Source organism: Peromyscus maniculatus, chromosome 10 (assembly GCF_049852395.1).
Source record: "Peromyscus maniculatus bairdii isolate BWxNUB_F1_BW_parent chromosome 10, HU_Pman_BW_mat_3.1, whole genome shotgun sequence".
Classification (NCBI taxonomy): Eukaryota; Metazoa; Chordata; class Mammalia; order Rodentia; family Cricetidae; genus Peromyscus; species Peromyscus maniculatus.
In genome coordinates, this window is record NC_134861.1 from 22915645 (window position 1) to 22941357 (window position 25713).

The 25713-nt window shown below is 39.9% G+C and overlaps 1 protein-coding gene across 5 annotated transcripts in view; it reads right to left on the minus strand.

The window, feature by feature from the left end:
• Aftph (aftiphilin) overlaps window positions 1–25713 on the minus strand; it is a 67657-nt gene that overhangs the window by 27884 nt on the left and 14060 nt on the right. For all 5 annotated transcript variants that reach the window (XM_076546044.1, XM_076546041.1, XM_076546045.1 and 2 more), the window contains exon 2: window positions 11288–13248. In XM_076546044.1, coding sequence (XP_076402159.1) covers window positions 11288–13216 — 1929 coding nt within the window. In that variant the 5' untranslated portion in view covers window positions 13217–13248. The remainder of the gene's footprint in view (window positions 1–11287; window positions 13249–25713) is intronic.

Below are 25713 nucleotides of genomic sequence, written 5' to 3' on the forward strand. Positions count from 1 at the left end.
AAGGGACAGATCTGTGCCCTGGGCCATTCTTTGCCAACTCCAGAACTGGAGCAATAAAATATTAAATGATCAAATCTGCTAACAGCACCAGCCACAGGGAAAGAGCTCAACACAACACAAAGCAGCTAACAGAATTAACAAAGGTTTCCATTAAATTTGTTATGACATCCCCTCCCCTTTTTTTTGGTTTTCGAGATAGGTTTTCTCAATGTAGCCCAGGCTGTCCTCGAACTCAGAGATCCGCCTGCCTCTGCCTCCCAAGTGCTGGGACTAAAGGCGTGCGCCACCACGGCCTGCTCTACTGGGCATTTTTACCTGTGGATTATTATGAAGATGATTTCCTCCTAAGTTCTACTGTTGAACTAAAGCAATGATTTTATACCATAAAAGTGTTACTTTAAATAGGATTTTGATGATTAAGGGATTATGGCAGAGGCTAGCTTAGTGGGAAAATTAATATAGGTAAAAGCAAAATACGGTGCTGGCTCCACCTCTGATAAAGCAGGGGCTGAAGAGGATAGAAAATAACAAGGAAGTGTCACTCAACTCAGCTAGTTTCTCTTGAGTATAGGCTGTGGCTCAGGTTAATGATAAAGAAAACCAACAGTCCCAGAAGCTAAGTAGTTCAAGTTCTTTTAATCCTAACATTGAGAGATGTGTTCACGGGTTTCAGTGTGCAACACAGCTGAAACAAAGCTTTAAATAATGATTTAAAGTTAGGTTAAGATGTTTTTGTTAATGGCTTTGAGGTTAAAAAAAAATCTTGGAAAACAAAGGGCATACTTTTAATAGCTGAGCAAGGTCAGGGACAAGGACAATGGCAGCCCGGCTACTGCTGGCTGGCTTACTAGGATCGCTGGGGATCAGGGTGATTATTAATTCCTTGTACCCATTTCTGCCCTCAGCTTCCGATGTAAAAACTGTTGAAAAGTGGGTATGCACCCCGAGGATTTAAAACAGAGCTGACTGTTTTCATATATAAAAGTTTAGATCTGTGATTCTTATAAGATTACCTTTTGAGATAAAATAAAATGATTGGTCCTTTGTAATGGCAAAATGCAGTCTGCCAGCAAGAAAACTGGCAGAGAAAAATACCTTGCTTGCTTATACCCTGTTAATCTATAACAAGTTGCTTGGATATAAATGTATGTGGGTTCCTGGGACAACTTTTTTTCACCTGTAATACATAAAATGTTTAATCATGTAAGGGATGTGAAAAACATGCTGTTTTTTACTTGCATTCATTGTAATCATTCACTTGAAAATTAGATTGTAACCACACTGTAATTTTGATACTGCTTGAGAGATTTTGTTGGGGGTATATAAGCTTTAAGGGGAAAAAATAAAGTTAGTTAGAAGGAAGAAATCAAGAGAGACAGAAGGGATACATCTGGATAGAGGTAAGAAAAGACATAAAGACCAGAGAGAGAAGATGATGGAGAGACCCTTAAGGTATAAGCTGCCATTGTAGAGAACAAAGAGCCCGGTGCACACAGATAAACACTGGAGAAGCCAGGAAGTTAAACACACAGCTCACCTCTTCAAAGGAGTGAGGTGCACAGCTGCTCTTCCTGGAGTGCTGGAAATGATGTTTACACCCTGGCCATCCTCTGCTGTCTGAGGAGACAGGCTCTGCTGTGTCCCCAGACTTTATGTTTCACTTCTCCAAGACCTTTCCCCTAAGTCTGGAGCACTGTTTTTAGAGCATAACCCACTCTTCTGAGTGAGGCCACGTGTGCCTTACAACAGCCTTAGTGACCTCTGTATTATCTGAGGGCTGGTCCGGTCCTGACACCACAGGACTATGCTTACCTCAGTCAAGCTCTCTAGACCCTAAATCTTGGGCACTAACTCGGAGTCAACAGCCCCCGTTCGTGTGAAAGGAGCCAGATGTACTTTATGAAGAAGACTCTCAATGTAAGCATGTCTTCAATTGTTGTGCACTCGGGACTGAGTTAATTGTCATCTGAATACGTTTTTCAAAACTGTGCTGTGCTTGAATACGGCTAAAGTAAAACGGTCTGGGCAGACTCCAGACTGCTCTAGTACTGGTTACAATCACATCGGGCTGAGCCAAGCTTCATTCTGGTCTCTTCTTGGATCACTTTTTCCCTGCCTGCTGTGAAGCCTGCAGGGGAATCACTACAGGCCATGTGGATGGGAATTGAACCCATGTCCTCTGGAAGAGCAGCCATCTCTCCAGCCCAAACGTCCCCTGCCCCATGTAGCTCAGACTGGTCTCAAATATGGAATTCTGTCTTAGTTTCCCAGGTACTGGGATTACAGGCATGTACTACCATGATTGGCTGAACAGTGACATTTAAATAACATGCTCTAACACATATGGACTTGTATTAGGCATAAAACTCCAAGCAGTCAGACAGGCTGAGCTCTAGGTTCTGTACATAGGTTAACATGGCACTTGTAAAGCAAACAGAATCAGTACATACTACTGTGAAATAATCCTTCTGCACACTGTGTGAATATATGTCGCTATGATTGGTTTAATAAACAAGCTGACCGGCCAACAGCTGGACAGGATAAAGTTAGGTGGGAAAGTCAAACTGAGAAGGATGGGAAGAGCAGAGTCAGAGGAGTCGCCAGCCAGAGGCAGAGAGAGCAAGAGATGAACCTGCCATGCTAATAAAGGTACTGCCACATTGTAGCTGGAGTTGGCAGAAGGTAAATAAGGAATATGGGTTAATTTAAAATGTAAGAGCTAGTTAGTAACAAGCTGAGCTATTGGCCAAGCATTTGTAATTTATATAAGCCTCAGTGTATTTATTTGAGAGTGGCTGCAGGACAGGAAAAGTCCACCTAAAGAACCCAGTTCAGAAACCGAAGAACTAAATTTAGCAGAAGACCAAAGGTATTCATTCTCTGAACACAGACACTGAAAAGGCCTGATATAATGTATTACAGTTTTTGTTTAATAAATCATAGTTACATCGTACTTGCCATGTGCCAGACATCATTTTATATGCTTTACAAATAAATATTGGTTCATTTAAGGCATGGAAGCATTTTGGAAGTAATTATATATTATTTATTTATTGTGTGCTGGAGTTACGTATGTGTATGTACCATGTGCATGCAGCTGCCTGGGGTTACAGCTGTTTGTAAATCATGTGATGTGGGTGCTGAGAGCCAAACCTAGGTAGGTCCTCTGTAGAAGCAGCAAATGCTCCTAACTGCTGAGCCATTTCTCCAGCTCCAGAAGTAACAGTATTATATCCTCTTTCTAGATGAGAAAAATGGAGCATAGCGAAGTTACATTAACTTGCCTACAGTCACATAGGCACATAAATATTAAGTGGGAAGACTGAATTTCAACTTCAAATCACTGTATTTGTTGTCGTGAAAGCAGTTATTTTTCCCCCTTTTTTCTTTTTTTGAGACAGGGTTTCTCTGTGTAGCCCTGACTGTCCTGGAACTCAACGCTATTGAGAGGCTGGTCTCGAACTCAGAGATCTGCCTGTCTCTGCCTCCTGAGTACAGCAACCACTGTCTGACCATGAAAGCAGTTTTAATTTGAGCTTCTGAAAATTATAGGGGCTTTGAAGGACAGACTATGTCTTTAATTCTTAAATTCTGAACACAGCTGGGAAGAGGATAACTAAATTAATTTATGTGAGATTTTAAATTGTACTTCATTTTGATTTAAGACTGTTGTGCTTACGAAAGTTTCTTATTGCAAGCTATCTAAATCTTTCACATGTAAAGGTTGGCATGTTGATCTAATTACAATATATACTGGCAACAACAGCTGAATGTATTCTATATATTATGCTATGTTTGATGTTGGAAATGTATTATATGATAAATCTTTTAAAAGAAAAGAAATCCCACCAGCTTGCAAACTGGTCTAGCCATTCTAGAAATCAGTGTGGAGAATTCTCAAAAAGCTAAAAATAAATCTAGCATATAACCCAGCTGAACCACTCCTTGGCATATCTTCAAAGGACTCAATATCCTGCTCCACAGATACTTGCTTATACCACAGCTAAGAAATGGAAACAATCTAAATGCCCTTCAACCAATGAATGAAAAACGAAAATGTGGTACATATACACGATGGAATAATATTCAGCTATAAAGAAAGAAGAAGCCATGAACTTTACAGATAAATGGGGACCTAGAAAATATCCTATTGAGTGAGGTAATCCAGATCCAGAAAGACAAATGTCACATGTTCTCTGTCATTGGAGGCTCCTAGCTCCAACTCTTTAGATGTGAGAACATGTCCTGGAGTCACTGCAGAAACCAGGAAAGTAAAATGTGACTATTGCCAGGATAGGAGAATTAGAGAACAACAGAGAGGGGAATATCAGGGTGGGGAAAAGAAGGGGCTGTAATTAGGGATGGGGAAGGAGGATACAGAGGAGGGTAAAATAACAGTAGTGATGTCTAAAAAAAATCATAAGGAGTCATGCCATCTACCTAAAAATAGCTCTATAATATTTGTGAGTCTGTGTATAAATATGCTTATATAGTTTAAATGATATTATCTCTTCCGGGCTAGCAATGCTACATCAGGAGCCAAAGACCATCAAATAAAAATGCCAACACTAGGCAGAGAAGCCCTGTTTTGAGTTGTTGGTCAGATTTGTCCAAGAGACTCCCTTACAGGCTATTTATTATAGGCTATTTATTGCAATTGTCCTTGTTTGTCCTCCAGAGGCAGAACATTAAGTCTTTATTGCTGAAAACACCATACATTTCAGATGTAGGGCCTAGAGGCCCTGAAGCTGGAACCGACCTGAAATGCCTCCTCCCTGAGAACTAGCTTTCATGGTACCAGAAGGCACTACACAAACTTCCAAAGGAAATGTTCTTGCTTGTATGCACTTACGTGTACCATGTCTATGCCTGAAACTGGTATTACAGACAGCTATGAGCCACCAAATGGTGCTGGAAACCAAACCGGGGTCCTCTCCAAGAGGACCAAATGTCTTCGACTACTTGGCCATCTCTCCAGACCTTCAGCAAATGCTCTTAACAGCTGAGCCATCTCTCCAGCTACTTACAGTCATTTTCTAAACAGTTTGTTTGTGAGGTTATTCAATCTCCTCAGCACCCAACCTCAAAAACAGCTAACATTTACTGAGCCCTTACTGTATACAAAATCAATGAGCTAAGTACCGTTGTAAGTACAATTTCAACCTCAAGCATTTTCAAGTACTACTATTCTCTAAATTTTCAAGTACTACTATTCTCTAAATCTTTGTGTGTGTGTGCGTGTGTGTGTGTATGTGTGTGTGTGTGTGTGTGCGCGCGCGCGCGCGCATGTGTAGGCCATAGGCTGACCTTGGGTTTCTTTCTCAATTGTTCTCCATTTTGCTTGCTGAGACATGGTCTTATTGCTTCTAGAGCTCAAGGATTTGGCTAGGCTGGCTGGCTATGGAGATCCAGGGACCTAGCTGTCTCTCCACCTCCCTCTCCCAGCCAGTGCTGGGATTACAAGCACTTCACTAACAGCATCTCTCCAGTCCCTTTACTGTGTAAGTCATGAGACAGAGAAGTTGCTTAAGGGAAGTTAGTCTAAACACTTGGATCCAATTAGCAGCACCACTATAGAGACTTGCTTTTAGTCTCTAGACTGTCTAGAGCTAAGGTGGACAGACGGCACAACACTTATTAGCTGTTATTAGGGCCCACAAGATTTACTGGAGTCCATGAAAATGTTTTAAGAGCTAATATTATTATGCAAGTATTATGTTTACATATAAGAATAAACTCATTGTTATTTCAAGTCATAGAAGAGAATTTTAAGCATTTTTTTATGGTGAAGGGACTTGAAAAAAGTCACAATGTGGGCACTGGCTCTACCACTGTTTCATTCTCCATCTTCCCCAGTTTTCTCATCTCTCATATATAATTTGCTATCAGAGTCCTTCATTACCTTGAATGTCTCTATAATTATATTTTTAAACCAAACTGACTCCTGAAAAAGTGAAAATGATTAATCAATTGCAAGTTTAATTCATCAAAGAGGATAAAGCATCATGTATTGCTGTGAGGTATCTTTCTGTATGCTGTGAATATGTGTTGCTCCCATTGTCTACTAAATAAAGCTGTTTAGGCCTATGGCAAAGCAGCTTAGAGGAAGATGGGCAATCCAAGCAGAGACATGGAGAGAAGAAAAGAGAATAGAGATGAGCCACCAGCAGATGCCAAAGGAGCAGCAAGATGCCAGCAGACTGGTAATGCCACAGCCATATGGCAAATTATAGATTAACAGAAATGGGTTAAGTTATAAGAGCTAGTTAGCAAGAAGCCTGCCATAGGCCATACAATTGGTAATTCATATAAGTCTCTGAATGATTATTTTATAAGCGGCCGAAGGACTGCGGGGCCAGGCAGGACCAGAGAAAAATTATGGCTACAATGTATGACTCATTGCCACTACTGTTCTATCTCTGTCTGCAGGTCGGGGACCAAAGCCCTGGGGTATATAGGTAGTCATTTCATCTTGTTTACTGATGCAAATAAGTCACACATATTACCTAATATAGAAAGTCCCTTATGGTATGTCTTAGCCACGAACAGGTTATAAGTGTTCCAAACATCCTGAAGGATATGTTCACTCACTGTTAATTTGGTACATCAACTTGATGAGGCCATCAGATGTTCAGATATTTGTTCAAACATGAGGATATTTCTAGGTGAAATTTAATATAGAAGCTGATAAACTGACTAAATCAGGCTGCCTTCCCTAAGACGGGAGGGCTGCATCCAATTAAAGACCTGGATAGAAGAAAACAGAATCTGAGAACCAGGGAATTTCTGTCTAAAGATACTGGTTTCCTTCTCTTCTTACCTGAATTGTATTCCTGGAACACACATACTGTCTCTCCTGGCTTTCAGGCTTTCAAATTCACACCAAAACTACAGTTTCCATGGTCTCCAGTTTAATATGTATCTTGAGCTTCTTAATTTCTAGCAAATATTATCTATTATATATTTATTCCTTCTCCCTCCTGCTTCCCCTCTTTCTCTTACACACACCCCATTTGGTTCTATCTGCGCTCTCTCTCTCTCTCTCTCTCTCTCTCTCTCTCTCTCTCTCTCTCTCTCTCTCTCTCTCTCTCTCCTTAAATGAAACATCTCTATTTCATAAGTGACACAAGAATATAAAAAGGGTATATGGGGCTGGGGGTGTGGCTCAGTGGTAGAATGGTCCCTAGCAGACAAGGTCCTACTTTGAATCCCCAGTAATGCAAAACCAAACAAACCTCAGGGAGTTTAGTGTACTGCAGGTGCAGCTCGGCTTCTCAGAGCACGAGTGGCACTGGCCCTGGGATTTTAGACCTGGTTCTTCTGCCACGGAAACGCACACCTTGTTAAAGTATCTTGTATTTAAGGCGCCTGTTAAAATCTCCTCAGCTTATTTCCAATTATTTTTTCTTTCTTGCTTATGATGAAATCCTGATTTTTCTATTGCAATAGTTTTGCTATTGGTAACACTAAGTCTTATGTAGAAGAAACTTAAAATCCAAGTAATTTAATCTTCCACTTCAGAGGACACCTTATGCCTTACCATCATTAAATATTAAGTAAGATATCAAATACAGCTACGCTTGTATACTTATCAATCCCTAATTTCAAACTATAAAAAGAGTAGCCACTGTAATATTTACCATGCTCTGAAAAGATGATCAGTTCTCTCTGTACAGTTTCTGGACAAATCTAACACAATACTTCTACTTGGTATTAAAGGCCAGAATGCCAAACTTTCTGAGGGGGAAACAGTAAAAAAGAAATACAATTCAACCAAATACTTCGTAAACAAAGACCGACAAAGCTCAAATCTTAAATCTATTTGTTTGTTTTTTAAGATTTACTCATTTATGTAGTTATGTATATGGGTACTTTGTCTGCATGTACATCTGAACACCAGAAGAGGGCATCAGACAGTTGTGAGCTGCCTTGTGGGTGCTGGGACTTGAACTCAGGATCTTTGGAAGAACAGTGAGTGGTCTTAATTACTGAGCCATCTCTCCAGCTCTGTTTGTTTTTTGAGATGGGTTTCACTATGAAGTTTAAGCTGGCCTGGAACTCTATAGAGCTCAAGCTGGCCTTGACATCCACCCCCTCCCCCAACCTCCTGTCTTAGCCTCCATGGTATTGGGATTACTGGAATGAGCCATCACATACAGCCTTAATTCCTTTATTTTGATGCTTCTATTTCCAGCCACAAATCCAAATGTGTATGAAAAGTGGAACATGCGTGATCTTGGGCAGATGATTACGGAAGAAAAGAAGTGTTGTATTCAGCTTGAGAATGCTGACTTTCTAGAGAAACACTAGTACCTTCGCCTCCAACGGCCACAGCGTTGTCACCATCCCTTTCCTTTTGCTGTCTCCTTAACTGTTTTAAACAGGTCAGAGTTCTAGTACACTCTAAAGTACTCTAAAGTACACTGCCAAGGGGCAGTGGCGTGGCAGTAATGAAAGACCTGCCACCCACACCATTAACTTTTCCTTATTCAAAATTTTAAAGCTTTATTTTATCTGTATGAATGTTTTGCCTGCATTTATTTATGTGCACCATGTGCATGCCTGGTACCGGTGGAATTCAGAAGAGGGCACTGAGTCCCTGGACTGGAGTTACAGACGGTTGTGAAGCTACCATGTAGGTTCTGGGAACTGAACCTGCATCCTCTACAAGAGCAACAAGTGCTCTTAACTGCTAAGCCATTTCTCCAGCCCCATCCTTAAGTTTTAAAAATGTCTTTTTTATTTTACTTTTTTAAAAAAGATTTACTTATTTTTATGTTATGTTCATTGGTGTTTTGCCTGTCTGTGTGAGGGTGTCAGGTCCCCTGGAACTAGAGTGACAGACAGCTAAAAGCTGCCATGTGGGTGCTGGGAATTGAGCCTAGGTCCTCTGGAAAAAGGGACAGTGCTCTTCACTGCTGAGCCATCTCTCCAACCCAATTTTTATTTTTAATTTTGTGTATGTGTGGCTCAGTGTGGGTGTGTGTACATAAGTGCAGGTGTCAGCGGAGTGGGGGCCTCTGGAGCTGGAGTTCCAGGCAGTGATGAGTCATTGGGCATGGATGCTGGGGGACTGAATCTGTGTCCTCCAGAAGAGCAGCTCTCTCAATTGCTGAGCCATTTTCCAACCCTACATCCTTCATTCTTAAAGGTCTCAAATTTCATCTAATAACTTTTTCCAGTAATAACAGCAGGATGGCTACTAACAAAAAATAACTTCATGGCCTCCCTTCCCGAAGAAAATGTTAGTATTTACCAATGCCCTAGATTCTCAAGTGACATTCTGAGTAATATTTAGTTTTACAAAAGCTCAGGGGCAAATCAATGCTTATGCTGTAAACTCTTCTGCTGAAAAGGCTTCTAGGCCATTTAATCACCGCTCCTGGCAGGTGAGGTGGCTCCTGCCTGCAGCCCAGCACTGAGGAGACTAGGAAGGAGGCCCGCTGCAGCTAAGGGACAGTTTAAGAGAAACATTAACGAACATAATCCTCTCTCAAAGGGCAAGATTAGGACTAATGTACATTTTCATCAGAATCTCAAGTCCAGGGAGGAAAGTCCAGGCCAGCTTCCTTCAGAACAGCAGGCCAAGAAAGTCACTGTTTAATCTGGATGCACTCCTGACTCAGTCTGCTAGCGGTTTACCTAGTTCCCCACCTCGGCTTTCTTCCCAGACTGTTCTCAGTAGTTCGTTCTCCACTCTACATCTACCACTGAAATTCTGCATGTCCCATTCCCCAATCATAAAAGTGTGAAGCCTGGCTCAAAAGATCTCAGCAAGTTTTAATAAGTATTTTTGCTATCTCTATGCAGTTTACATTTTATTTAAACACAAAATTCTCTTTCTGCACATTTTTCACTCATTATCCCAAACCATAAAGCTTTCAAAAGGCTGTCAAGATGCACAATCACATGTCATATTTCAATGAAACCCATATATGATTATGTATGTGTATATATATTCAATTATTAAATTATATATAAATAAACTCAACATGGATCGTGTTAGAAATTTCCATCTGAAATGGTCATACTTTTAAAAATTCATTATCTGATGATGTTAAAAGTTCTAAGGCTACAAACTAAAGATCACCCAATACCACTGTCACCTTATACTTTACTGCACTGAAACTAAATAGGGAAAGGGTTAGGTCAAACCAATAGTCTTCATTTTGTATTAAAGTTAGTTAATTTGTTGTTAAAATTATAAGGCTCTTTCCTCAATGATAAATTATTAAATAGGACCACTGCACATTAGCTGAGCCATGCAATAACTGAATTTAGCAAGCAAACTCAAAGCCAATGAAAAGTGAGAAGCTGTGAGTACAAACTGGTAATACCACATGTATCAAAGCTATCAAAGCAATGAAGTGGAATTACTCAATTAACAGACTTCAGAGATACTTCCAGTTAAAAATGGTTTTCTTAGCAACAGACAACTGGAAAAACAGTAGCCTACACTAATATTAAAACCAAGCTATGGAGAAGATGTTCCCCATCAATGACGGCTCTAAAGAAGTGCTTAGTAATAGTAAAAATTAGTACAGAGTACAACTCAGGACTGTGAAACAATGAGATCAAGCTACAACTACAGGGGCTACTTTAGATCAAAATAAATATTAATGAACCTCTTCTGAAAGAGTATGAACCAGAAAGAACTGCACACAGGTGCTAAGTAGTACAAATATTCTCCCTGATACATCTACTCCCTAAGAATAGTTATAAACAAAACAAAAACACATATACACACAAGCAAGAAGCTATAAATAAATTACTATAACCACAATAAGTTAATCCACAGTCACTTCTTCTTCTAGGGCTAAACCTAAATTTATCTCATGCCAGATCTTTTTGTGGCTGTTAAATTACGAGGTTTCAAATCCCATTAGCTCTCTCCTGTAATCAAAACTGTACTTAAATAATTTTTAAGAGACATAGTTAACTGACTTTTTTTAACCTCTAAAGTTAAAAAAAAAAGTCTTAACCTTTTAAAAAAATTACTGTAACGATAAAAACTGAAGGAAAATGGCTAATATTTAAAACAAACATTATTAATGAATAATTTAAACTGATAAATTTCTGTTATCTAAGAAGCACGATAAATTGCATGATAGCAATTTTACAATTTTTCAAAGGTTGTGAAAACTCTAACTAATCTATAAATCAGGCCAGCAATATAATATTTCACACAGACACCCCTTTAGCAGGTACTCAGTTAATTTTTTTAAGCTGTATTAGAAGTCTCCCTGGCAACTAACATGTTATACAAATAGAGGAAATTAGTAAATACCTGAACTGAAGTGGCCGAATCCTGCAAATGGCCACCAGCAACTGTTCCTTTGGAAGTTGCAAAAGAGACACTGTGCATCTTAGGGGTTCCCAGAGTATCAACATTTTCATCTGTCCTATGTGACTGCCAGACTTCCTTTCGATGATGGGATTCTGTAGCCTGCTGGTCTCCAAAGGCAGCCCAAGAACAACCATCTTTTTGTTCATCCTCAAAAGCATTCCAATCTACAGCTTGGCTAGGACCAGCTGAACTGAAGTCTGCAAAATCATCCGAGTCTTGAAAAACACTACCACTGTCTTGAGTATTTGGCACAGAATCAAAATCTCCAAATTCACCGTCTTGACCATTTTTCAGTTTTGAGTCAGGTTCACTGTCTTTTCCAAAAGCCTTTCCTGCCAACTGATCTTCCTCTGATAAACTACCAGAGGTCTCTTTTAGGTCGGATTCAGCAAATATCATTTCCTCTGGGCAAGAAACAGCATTTGTATCCTCAAATTCTCCAAAATCATCACCTGGTTCACTAAAATGTAGAAAATGCTCCGAGGACTCTTCAAAAGTGACATCACTCATTGAATCTTGAGTACTAGTAACAAAAGGCGGAGTGGTGCCACTGGCTGTGCCAAAGTCACCAAAATCATCCTCATTGGTGTCATGGCAGGTCATACAGTCGTTACCACTGTCCCCATTTTTGATGCTTGCAGTCGAATCATCTAAAATATTTTCTTCTGTGGGATCAAGGTTTGGGATTTTGGAATTAGTAAACTTTCTATTTTCTTCTTTGGAAGAATCAACTTCATTAACATCAGAAGTTTTAATAGAATCCATGCATAGGTCAGCACATTTAGAAGCAAATAAATCATTTCCCTCAGTTTTACACTGGTCCCTCCTAATGGCTTCGGAATTTTCAGTTGAGTCTCCCAGGCTCCAAGCCTCAGACTGAATTCTTGAATTTAAAAATTCATCCTGCTGCAGTGTTTGTTGGTCTTGTTTTTCAACACTGAAACCTCTGTCAGTTATTACATGGACTTCTGAAACACAGACCTGATGTTCTCCATCAGTAACTCCTTTATCCTCAGAGCTTCTACCCGAAGACACATCCTTCACAGAATTCAGTTCACTGACTCTGTTGATTCTGCTGTTTTCCTGAATGGTCAGTGCATCACCATCACTTAAAGCTGCACATTCTATTTCTTCTAGTTGTATCCTTTCTGTTTGGGAAAATGCAGCAAAGTCTGCAAATTCCTTAGCAGGAATAGCTGCCGAGTCTACACCACACTCAGTGCCACAAGAGCGCAGAGGCTTCAGTCCCTCTGACTCAGCCGTGTTGTCTAGGTCATCTGTTCCCTGAGGGTTTACAGTTTCTGAACCTGCAAACCCGTTTGTTAGAATTTCCAGACAAGGAGGCTTTGCACCGTTGCAGCTCTCTAACTGCTTGGTTTGATGGACAATGTTCGTATCAGTTCTAAAATCTCCTGGAGAGAAACTTCTGGGTTGTCCAATGTTTGGTCCTGGCACCACTACTTTATGTAAATCTCCCAGGCTTTCCATGCTGTCGATGGAAGTGTCTAAAGTTTTAGATGGAATCATTTCTTTGCTGGTGGTAGAAAGCACAACATCAGATTGACTTTTCACAGGAGTAGAAAGTTCAGCAGTGATATCCTTATCATTACCATTTTTAACGGACTTAAAGCTTGTAAGGCTATCTACATTTTCTGAATAATCATGAATTGGCATAAAATGGTTTGAAGGTACAAAGTCTTCCTTAGGACGAGTATAATCTGGTGCATCAAAATCAACAAACCCTACACCAGAAGGGCTGACTTCTGAAAATCCACCAAATTCCCCAAAGTCATCCTCATCATCATCCTCTGCTCCATTGTCCAGTGGTGGGGGAGATGAAGAGTACATTCGAATGATGTCTGGCTCCATTGTTTAGCAGCTTCCCAATAATTAATTTATGCCTTAAAGAAAGAAAAAGCATTTGTTGTTGTTGTTGAGAAGACAGATTCGCTATAACAAGGTTTTTCAAGCTACTTTAAAACAGTACAAAGTTGTTTGGGCATGGTAACAGGAAGTACACGAAGGAAGATCAAGGTCATCCTCAGATACATAGCTAGTTAACCTGGGCATTAATCTCAAAATACCAAACAACAAACCAAAACTATCACCACCAAAACAATGAAAATTACTGTTCTGTTCTGTGTATATGTATGTGCGTGTGTGCATATACGTGTGCGTAATTACAGATACACGTGTGTCTTTGAGTGCAAATCACGAATTGTTGCTCAGATTCACTCCATCCACCGTTTTGTTTTTGAGACCTAGTCTCTCACTGGTCTGGAACTTGCCACATAGGCTAGGGTAGCTGGCCAGCCTCAGGAACACCTGTTTCTACCTCCAACCAACGTTTTTTTTTTTTTTTTTTTTAAACCCTTGGGTTCTGGTAATAGAATTTAGGTTCTTGTGTTTTGGCAAGCACCATTTTTCTCTTGGGTGAAATTGCATAGTTATGATCTATTGTTTTTTATTTTATTTTTTAGCATTTACTACTGGGGACATTTGGCAGAACAATGAAATTTTGGGGTTTCAGAGAATCTTTTTCCTTTCTTCCTTTTTGTTCCAAGACAGGGTAGCTCTGTTTGGCTGTCCTGGAAAACTTCTGTAAACCAGGCTGGCCTCAAACTCAGAGATCCTCCTGGTCTGCCTCTGCTTCCCAAGTGCTGGAATTACAGATGTATGTCACCACCACAGGCTGTGATTTTAGAGAATCTTAAACATATAAAAGTACACCTACACAATTTCCTCTCAGGTACTCTCCTATCTTTTAAAAACTCTTGTTTGAATTTACTGGAGACTGCGTGCTTGCTGCTCTCTCTATATATATATAGATATACATGTATACATATACACACATATATTTATTATATTATACACATAATTATTTTATCTCTAATAATTGCTATGTTTTTCATTTTGATTTTCAATGTTTATTTCTGGCCCAAGTTGACTTTTGGATAACTTTTCCTTCTGAATTAGTTCAAGGCTCAGAAGATGTTATGAAAATTGTAGGGTTCTCACACACATACTCTACCCAGGTTCCCCCAGTGGTGATGACGCAGCCAACAACTACAGTGCGGATGTTTCCTGACTTATCATAGGCTATACCGTCATAACCTTATCATAGGTTGAAAAGATCATGAGCAGGACACATATTTAACATGTGCAGATTGCTCTAAGAACCTAAGTTTTCATCTCTCTAAGACACAGCTATCCAGTAATGTGAACACTGGGTCATATGGTATGTCCAACTCCATCTTTTTTTTTTTTTTTCCTTCAAGACAGGGTTTCTCTGTGTAGCTTTGCACCTTTCCTGGAACTCACTTTGGAGACCAGGCTGGCCTCGAACTCACAGAGATCCACCTGGCTCTGCCTCCTGAGTGCTGGGATTAAAGGCGTGCACCACCACGGCCCAGCTCAACTTCATTTTTTAAAAAACCGGAAAAAATACTTTCTCAAATTTACTTTTATAACAACAAATCAATATACAATCTTCTCATTTGCAATTTTCTTCATTTTGCTATCATACAAGTTTAAGAGTTAATACACTTTCACTTTTATCTTCCTCTACTTCTGTACTTAAAAAGAACATTAAAATAAATTTAAAATTTATTTTGCTGTATAATTTAAAGATCCAAGTAAAATTTTTGGATATGCTTTCCCACACTCATTAATTTATAGTATTTTATATACTTAATTCTTAAACTAAACCTGCCAAGGTTATTCTGATCTTTGTGTGAAGGCCAACAAATGAGACCTAATATTAAAAGCAAAGGTTAGGGTCTGAAGAGATGGCTTAGCAGTTAAAAGCACTTGCTGCTCTTGCAGAGGACCCAGGTTCAATTCCCAGCACCCACGTGGTGGTTTCCAACCAGCCGTAACTGCAGTTCCAGGGGATCTGACGCATTCTTCTGACATCCTTGGGCACCAAGCACAAACACGTGCATGTAAGCAAAACATTTGGGCAAAACACTCATACATAATATAAAATGAATACATTTTAAAAAGCAAAGGTCTGGGCAGGGAGAGGATGATAAAACTATTTGTGCACAGCTCTGTGAATGAGAAAGGACAACTATATTTGGAGAAAGAAAGAACTCTAGGAATCCAGAAAGCACTGAAAATGTCAGGCCTGGTGGCTCACACCTGCAATCCAAGCATGTAGAAGGTTGTAGAGGGAGTCCAAGTTTGGGGCCAGAACAGACTACATAGGAAGTTCCAGACCCACTGGGGCCACACAGTCAGAGCCTGCCTAAAAAAGATGAAATGGGGTGGGAGAAGGAGAAAGAAAGAATACAAGTATGGATGAAAAGTAAATAGGAAAACTAAAAGCACACGGGAGAAACACCAGTGCAGATCCGCAGGTCCCTCAGGGAAGGGAGGGCTCCAGTGCAGCAGGACAACCTCTTAGCACAGCTGGTTTCCTCCGCTGTACAGTACTGAGGACTGAGCCCTCCGCTGTACAGTATTGAGGACTGAGCCCTCCGCTGTACAGTACTGAGGACTGAGCCCTCAGGAGAAGCTGTTCACTAAGGAGACCCCACATAAAGTGAGAGATAGTCCTCCCAACAGATGCTCACATACCAACACAGAAAAACCTAAAAATTATGAATAAATAGGGCAGTATTTCTACAAAAATTCATAACTCACCAGTAACTAAATTTAAATCTACGAAATACTGTATGAAATAAATGTAATTATGGGCAAATAATTAAAAAGATTAATTTAAAAAACGATCAGTGATCTCAAAGAGAATAAAACAGTTCAATAAATTAAGGAATAATTAAAAAATAATAAAATAAGCTGGGCAATGATGGTTCACGCCTTTAATTCTAGCACTTGGGAGGCAGAAATAGGTGGATCTACAGAGTGAGTTCTGGGGCAGCCAGGGTTACACAGGAAAACCCTGTCTCAAAAAACCATAATAATAATAAATAAATTAATAGAATAAGAGCCACCTCTTCAGCTCTCAACCTTTGCTTTTAATATTAGGTTTCATTTGTTAGTCTTCACACAAAGGATCAGAATAACCATGACAAGGTCAGTTTAAGAATGAAGTAAACCTTTAATCCCAGTACTCAGGAGGCAGAAGTAGAGGTAGGTGGATCTCTGTGAGAAACCATGTCTCGAAAAACCAAAAAAAAAAAAAAAAAAAAAAAAAAGAAGTAAAACTGGGTGGTGGTGGTGCATACCTTTAATCCCAGCACTTGGGAGGCAGAGCCAGGTGAATCTCTATGAGTTTCAGGCCAGCCTGGGCTACAAAGCAAGTTCCAGGACAGCCAGGACCGTTATAGAGATACCCCGTCTTGAAAAAAAAAAAAATGAAGTACATAAAATACTCACTATTTATAATTATTATGAATTATTGTCATAGAGGATCTGAAAGAACATGTCAATAAGAGATTCTGAAAAAGAGGCAGAGTTCTTAGAAATGAAAAGCTCAACATATCCAACAAGTAACTCAGGTGAAAGCCTCACCAAGAAACTGGAGCAAACACATCAGGACTTAAGAACAATGTTGACTAATTATCAATTCAGACATAGTAAGAAACAATCTATAGAAATACAAGACCTAAGAAAGGTAAGCGAGCAAAATTATAAGTTGGTATAGACAAAGGAACAGAAATGAAAGTAAAAAGCATAGAAAATTTGTTCAGGGACACACTAGCAGAAAATTTCCCAAACCTTATAGACATTTAGAATCTCAAGCAGACACGCTCAGAAGAAAACCTCTCCATATCATGTTATAGTTAAACTGCCAAAAGTACATTACAAAGAAAGATTATTAAAAGCTTCAAAAAAGAAGTGCTGTCATGTATAAAAAAGGTCCATCAGAATAACAGCAAAATGATCAGCAGAGATCTAGAGGTTAGAAGGTGTGGAATGCTGTGTTTCAAGTCCTGGAAGAAAATACCTGGCAACTAAGATTACTGGATCCACAAGGCAGGTTATCCTTCAGAATCAAAGGTGAGATAAAGCCCTCCCAAGATGAGCTTAAACCAAATTCATGACCTCTAAACCATACACAAAGAGGAGGAGGATCAACACAATCATGAAAGAAATAAGCCTCACCAGGATAGTAAAATAAGCCAATGAGAATTAGAAAAAAAATCAAACACGATTGATTCAATAAACCATCAAACTTCTATTATGAATTTAGAGAAAAATAAATGGGTGTAGATTATTTAAAGTAACCAGAAGAAAACAACAAAAGGACAGGAGCTAGTAGTATATATCTTTCAGCAACAACCATGAATATAAATGGCCTTAATTCTCCAATTAAAAGACAGACTGAAAGTGACTTTGAGGTCCAGGACTTAGAGGTCAAGGACTGGTCATCCATTAAGTCTTACATGATGGAAGTGTACAAGTCAGAAAAAGGGGCCACTGTGGCATATTTATCTTCAATGATTTTCATTATGAAATCACCATAAGGAGAAAATAACTACATCAGCAGAGGATTCTGATTTGTTTTGTTTGTTTGTTTTTGAGACAGGGTTTTTCTGTGTAGCCCTGGCTGTCCTGGAACTTGCTCTATAGACCAGGCTAGCCTCCAACTAAGAGATCCATCTGCCTTTGCCTCCTGAGTGCAAGGTTCAAAGGTGTGCGCCACCATCACCCAGCCTTCTGTTAGTTTTAAAAGAAAGAAATAAAAGATACACATAACTGACATTTTCTTGTCTAGTGTCCCATGTACACATGCCTGTGCATGCTCACAAGTCCAGAGCAGGACATGGGTGTCGTCTTCCTCCTTTGCTCTCTACCTCATTGCCTTAAGACACTGTTTTTCACTGAACTGGATGCTGACCTTTTCTTAGCTAGACTGGCTGACTGGCCAGCTACCTCATGGGATCTGCCTGTCTTTGCACCCCAATACTGGGGTCATATAGTCATGCCTGGTTTTTTATGTGGGTGCTAGGAATTCAAACTTGGGCCTCAAATTTGTAGAGCAGGTCTTATACATTGAATCATTTCCCCAACTCTCAAAATGAAAATAAATAGAATGAACAAATAATAAATAAACATTGGAGGTCAGAGCTTTGGCTAGTTCAACTGCCGGCACCCATGCCGAGGAGCTCACAACCACTTGTTAGCTCTGGGGATCTGTCATCCTTTTAGCCTCCTCGGGCGCTTGCACACATATACTATTAAACACACAGACACATAAAAAACAAAAGATATCTTTAAAAAAAATTAAGGGGCTGGAGAGATGGCTCAAAAGTTAAGAGCACTGGCTGGCCTTGCAGAGGACCTGGGTTCTGTTCCCAGGACCCTCATACTGCTTTACAACCATCCATAGCTCCAGTTCTGACACCTTCTCTTGGGACTTCCTCAGGCACTAGGCACCTATGTGGTACACATACATACACGCAGAAAAAACACACACACATTAAAAAAAAAGTTATATTTAAATAAATGTATTACTTATACAAAGTATACACCCATTATCATATATATATATCTAAAAAACAAACAAACAAACAAAAAAAAAAACCTGGTCCTTCATCTTCCAAAACACCTTTGTACTCACCAAACAGTAATTCCTCATTCTTATTTTACATAGCATAAAGTCTCCAGAGTCCATCTTTTGTAGCTTATCTCAGGGTTCATTTGTATCCGCAGCTAAATAATCCCCCACTGTATGTATATGCCGTAGTTTGTCAGTCAATTCTTGGCCTGGCCACACCTTTTTGGTTAATTGTGAATAAGGCTTCCATGAACATGAATGTACAATATACTTTCTTTTTAAAAGATTTTATTTGATGCCGGGCGGTGGTGGCGCACGCCTTTAATCCCAGCACTCGGGAGGCAGAGCCAGGCGGATCTCTGTGAGTTCGAGGCCAGCCTGGACTACCAAGTGAGTCCCAGGAAAGGCGCAAAGCTACACAGAGAAACCCTGTCTCGAAAAACCAAAAAAAAAAAAAAAAAAAAAAAGATTTTATTTGAAATAACAACAGACTTAAAAAAGTTGCAAAAACAGTATGAAGTCCTATGTACCCTATAAGTTAGCTCCCCGTAACGGGGACATCTGTACAGCTCTAATATAGGAGCAAAATCAGAAACTGGTTAGCAAATTTTTAACATTCCAACAGATCTTATTCAGCTTTCACTTTTTATTTTGAGACAGGGTCTCACAAAGTTGTCAAGGTTGGACTTGGATTATTTGCTCTGTATCAGAAAAGTCTTGAGCTTAGAGCATCTTCCTTCAGCTTCAAGAGCAGTGGTGTTTCAGGCCGCACTACCAGGTCCAGCTCCAGAGTGGTAGGTAAACAGCATTACGCAGCAGGCAAACCCATTAGAGTTGACTTCTTTCTTACTCCATCTAACACCTTTGAGGTTCACCCTGGTTATCACATCTGTCCACAGGTCAGTAGTGTTTCACTGTATAGATGTACTATTGTGCAACCCCCTAATTGAGAAGAACATTTGGGTAGTTTCTAGTATTTTCTATTTTAAACAGAATTATAGTAAAGATGCTAAGAACATCCATATATACAGGTACTTTTAGAAATGCAAGATGCCAAGAGTATGATGCTGAAACCTATGGTAAGGGCATATTTCGGTTTTTAAAAGCTGCCAAAGATAATTTCAGGTGAGTGTACCATTTTACTTTCCTATGCTGAACCTTAAAAAAAAAAAAAAAGAGAAAAAGAAAAAGATTGCCTTGCTACGTAGTTCAGGCTGGCCTCAATTCATGGCAATCCTCCTCCTTCCTAAATCTTCTTCTATGTAATGGGAATACAGGCATCAGGCACCATGCCCAGCAATACCTGATATTTAAAGAACAATGTATGATCTTTCCAGCAGAAACTGCCTATAGCTAAACTACTGTTTTTTTGTTTTGGTTTTTTGTTTGTTTGTTTGTTTGTTTGTTTTTCGAGACAGGGTTTCTCTGTGTAGCTTTGCGCCTTTCCTGGAACTCACTTGGTAGCCCAGGCTGGCCTCGAACTCACAGAGATCCGCCTGGCTCTGCCTCCCGAGTGCTGGGATTAAAGGCGTGCGCCACCACCGCCCGGCTGTTTGTTTGTTTTTTTACAGAATCTTTCACTGTCTGAAAATGGAACAATTAATTGGTTCAGGCCTATTTCAAAATCAGTTGTCAATATAAACACAAAAATCTGAACCAGGTCACTTGCAACCAAGGCAGTAACACAGGAAATAGTAATTTTCCTTCCTGTCACATCTTGGCAAGGTCTTCTATTTTCTAGGTGTTATAAACTGGACTGGCCTTCCAGACTACAAAAATGTCTGTACTTCTCAACCCAGAAACACCTGTTCAAAGAACAAGCATTGCTCTATTTCCTCTCCAGCAGGTCTGGTCTCTGGCTCATTTGTCCTTCAGAAACTTTCAGAAAGTTCATGCCACTGCTTCTAAGTATCAGCCAACCAGTCAACGTGGAAGAGGTTTATACATTCCCAGATAATTATGTATCCAGGTCAACTCTACTTAAAAAAGGATTTATGTTAATTAAAGTAGCAATTGTACAATGAATTTAAAAATTATATTTGATTTACATAACCCATGGCTGTTAAACACTGAAAATATGGGGTTTTTAATATCTGCTTCTGCTTAACAGTGATGGAAAGGTAAATGAGCTACTTCAATGCTGTACCCTGTTGTGGAATACTATTTTAAGATGTGTTACATTTGTTTATGCTGTGGAACATTTGTTTAATGATGTAAAGATGTGTTGTGCCTTCTTTTATGTTGCATTTGTTTAATTCTGTGAACCTGTGTTACAGTGACTGTCTAAAACACCTGACTGGGCTAATAAAGAGCTGAATGGCCAATAGCAAGGCAGGAGAAAGGATGGGTGGGGCTGGCAGGCAGAGAATATATAGATGGAAAATAACATTAGAGAAAAAGAAGGAGCAAGAGAACAAGGGGAAGAGGACATCAGGGACCAGCCACCCAGCCACCTAACTACACAACAAGCCACAGAGTAAGAAGCAAAGAAAGGTATACAGAATAGAGATAGATAAAAGCCCAGAGGCAAAAGCGAAAAGGGATAATTTAAGAAAAGGTGGCTAGAAACAAGGCAAGCTAAGGCCGGGTATTTATAAGTAATAAGACTCCATGTGATTTATTTGGAAGCTGGGTGGTGTGCCTCCCAAAGAGTCAAAAAAAGTAAAGATTAATAAAACAACCAACAACATTACCTGACATACACACTGTTTCCTCATCCTTCCTAACAGATGATTTACTCAGCACCATAAAATTTTCCAACCAGCCATCTAATTTCTGTATATTACCTGAGCAAGTAAGTGGGGAGAGGGGAGGCATTTCACTTGTTATTTTTATGCCTGCTTTTTCCGAGACATTTTAGAAGGAAGTGAACACATGGGGGTATTGTCTTGGCAGTCAGAGAACAATGAAACCACAGTAAACACAAATAGTTGACACAGAGTCTCATTACAGGTAGTAAACAGAGTATGTCAACAGTAGTCAAAGCAGGGGAAAGAGATCTTAGAAGGAGGTCTTCTATACTTGGAAAAGTTTTTCATGGGAAATCACATCCTTATAAGGTTAGAGGTCAATGGAGGTAAGGAACAGTAATTGAAAATGCAAGGCAAAACTAGGAATTTGACTATGCTCCAGTAAATATGTGGACAACCACTAAAGGAACTTTTTTCTTGGAGGAGGGTCACAAAGGAGGGGGTGGACATGGGAAGACTGGGAGGTAAGCACAATGGGGAGCATTATGTGAGAGTCCTGAATAATCAATAATAATTTTTTTTAAAAAGACTTAAGTAAAACCTTTTATCTGAATTTATATGTCAATATCTCTGTGTAGACATCCCCACCTACCAGACAAAATTAAATTGTCATTAAAAAAAAAAGAGGCAAGGTAGAGCATAGCTTCTGGGAGTTTCGGTAAGAAAGGTGTGATATAAAGGAGCCAGAGGAATGATCCAGAAGCCCAAGCTTCGGTCGGCCAGACTGGGGACCTTGCAGACTGGCAGCCAGAGCAGCAGAGCATACTGTGTGAAGACATCTTGGTATTAATCTTTCACCAAGAGAAGCTGCACTTGCTTAAGGATTTCTGGCTTCAAGTCTGAAATGGGCAAGGAAAAGAGGAGCCTGCAGGCTGAGACCTTTAAAGTTAAGAGGCAAAGTGAGCTTAGGAAGGCAAAAGACAGAAAAAAAGAAAGGGAACTACAATCAGCTTAAGCCACTTGGCTATTTAAAAATAGTTTTTCAAGGAGAATGATTAAACTACCAGATAGCAAGGCTTGATTTCAAGCCAAATGGTCATATGAGAACACAAAACTGCCATTACAATGTGGTAAGCAGAGGACAGACTGACTTTTCAAACAATGGTAGAGCAACTGCATGTATAACTCTAAAGGTCTCAGCAGGGTCGAGACCAGCCTGGGTTACACCAGACTCAAAAAAAAGGTAAGCAAAAGAAAAATGAAAACCCATTGAATTTGATCAAACACAAGGAACTGGAGGAAAAGCAGCGTTAACAGCTTTTTCTTGGAAGCACAGCACCAGTGAGGAGGAAACAGGAGTGGGGTGCTTGCCGCACAGGCATGAGAAGCTGTGTTTGGAGCCAGGTTAAAATGACTCTAATCCCAGCCCAGAGGAGGTAGAGACAGAGGTGCTGGCCAGCCAGTCTAGCCAACTCAGGGAGCTCTAGGGTCAGTGAGAGAATCTGCCTTAAAACAAAACAAACCCCATATATACACATCTCACTGAGGCCGGGCGGTGGTGGTGCACACGTTTAATCTCTGCACTTGGGAGGCAGAGCCAAGTGAATCTCTGTGAGTTCGAGGCCAGCCTGGCCTACAGAGTGAGATCTAGGACAGGCACCAAAACTACACAGAGAAACCCTATCTTAAAAAACCAAAGGTGCGGGGGAGAGAAAAGAAAAGAAAACAGATCTCACTGAGGAAGATACTCAATGCTGTCCTCTGGCCTCACACACATTTCCCTTACAGCACTCCTTCTAATCATATTCTGGAGTCTCACTTTGGTGTCAGACATAAACAGATGGCTTCTTGCCATATGAAGCATACCGGTTCCCCTCCCTACTTTTCACTATTTTTCTATAATTTTAAGAACCAGAAAAATATAACATGAAGTTAATAATGATTTCAACATCTCAGGTGTATATGTTTGGATGAGCTGGGGAAGAAGTTGATTATGGCCTTGAATTAATACCAAGGCAACTTGGTAAAGGAAAATGATCTAAACGGTATGCAGCAGATTCCCTTTTGGTGGGCCAGGAAGATAGCTCTGTGGGTAGAGGGGTTGCTGTGCAAGCCTGGGGACCTGATAATTTGTACTACATTAAAATTTATCATTTCTCTTTATCAAAAGAATACTATTACTAGAGTGAAAAGGCAGCCATCATCTACCTGGAAAAAGATATTTGCAATACACAAAATTGCCAAATAACTCATATCCAGAAGACAAAGATTTCCTACATGCGAATGTGACACAACCCAGGAGAAAAATATCCAACATATTTGAATAGGTATTTCACAAAAGATAACCAAACGGCCAATAAGCATATAGACAGTCATCAGGAAGGCTGTGTATGGTGGCATGGGCCTTTAATCCCAGCACTCTAGAAGCAGAGGCAAGTGGATCTCTGTGAATTCAAGCCCTGCCTGGTCTACATGGTGAGTTACAGGCCAGTTGGGGCTACATAGTGAGACTCTGTCTCAAAAGAACAAACAAACAAAAAAGTCCTCAAGAAAACGAGCATTAAAATCATAGTAAGAGGGCCTGTGAGATAGCTCAGCAGGTAAAGGCATTTACCGTTCCAGCCTGGCAACCTGAGTTTGATTCTAAGAACCCACACAAAGGTGGAAGGAGAGAACTGACTCCACACATGCTGTGGAATAATCCTCTTGTACACCGTAAAGACTTATCACTCAAATTGGCTTAATAAATCACTGATTGGCCAGAACCCAGAGAGGAAGTATAGGTGATGTGGCCAAACGAAGGATGATGGGAAGGAGAAGGGCAGAGTCAGGGGGTCTTGAGCCAGACACATAGGGAGCAGGAGGTGAACGTGCCATGCTAATAAAGGTACTGCCACATGGCAAAGCATAAATAAAAATATGGGTTAATTTAAGTGTAAGAGTTAGCTAGTCACAAGCCTGAGCTATTGGCCGAGCATTTATAATTTATATTCAGCCTCCAAGTCAGCTATTTGGGACCAGGCAGTTGGGACAGGAAACACTCATTTACACACATATGCATGTGTAGTACACATGCCCCCGCCATCACACACATACAATTAACAAACAAGCACAGAGAAAGCCTGACAGCATTTGTCTGCATTCCCAGCACTTGACAGGCCAAGCAAATTATGTGCTGAGGGCTAGCCTGAGTTACACAGTGAATTTGACACCAGCCTAAGCAACATAGCTATATTCTGCCTCAAAAACAAAACAAAAAACCCCAAACAAACAACAACAAAAAAAACCAACAAAAAAAAACAATAAATAAATAACTAAATAAAAATAAAATAAAGAAAAAGAAACACAGCCGGGCGGTGGTGGCACACATCTGCAATCCCAGCACTCAGGAGGCAGAGGCAGGCGGATCTCTGTGAGTTCAAGGCCAGCCTGGTCTACAGAGCTAGTCCAGGACAGGCTCCAAAGCTATAGAGAAACCTCGTCTCGGAAAAAAAGAAAAGAAAAGAAAAGAAAAGAAAAAGAAACACAAGACCATACCTTTACATATAAATTAGAATGGCTCAAATTAAAATTCTTATGGTCATAAGCATTTTGGCTGGAATCATATTTTAAGTTATTTGAAAATATGAACTAAAACTATGCCAGATCCTTAGTACCTTGTGGATTCTATATACTGGGTAAATTATTAACTACCATCACATTTATACCAAGTCTGTGTCTCAAATAATTGTCACCTAAACAAACAGGCAAGTCAATGTTTGTTTAGTTGGTAAAACATTCATGTGACTCTAGATTTTGGAAGGTCTTTGAGAGAACAAGTCCCTTAAAATTGTTTTTAACCACACTGAGGATACATGAAGGTGACTTTACTAATTTTTATAACCAGTCCCTCAAAAATGTGCAATATGACTTACATATATAAACAATATCATTTCTTAAGCTTGGTTAGGCCTGATGACAAATCCACTCTGAAGACCAAGGTTAAAAGACAAAGATCACAATGTTTACCAGTAATAGTTTGTTAAAACAGATGTTTTGCAGGGGATTAGGCAAATGCAAGCCAGAATTCTCACGAGTGTCTTGAAGTAAACTGCATATATAGTGCCTATTTAGTTAAAGGAAAGACCACAAGAATAAAGGCTGATAAGAAGGGACCTGGTTGGAATAGAAAGGATTCTTTATATGTAAGATACAGACTCTGCACGTTCTGC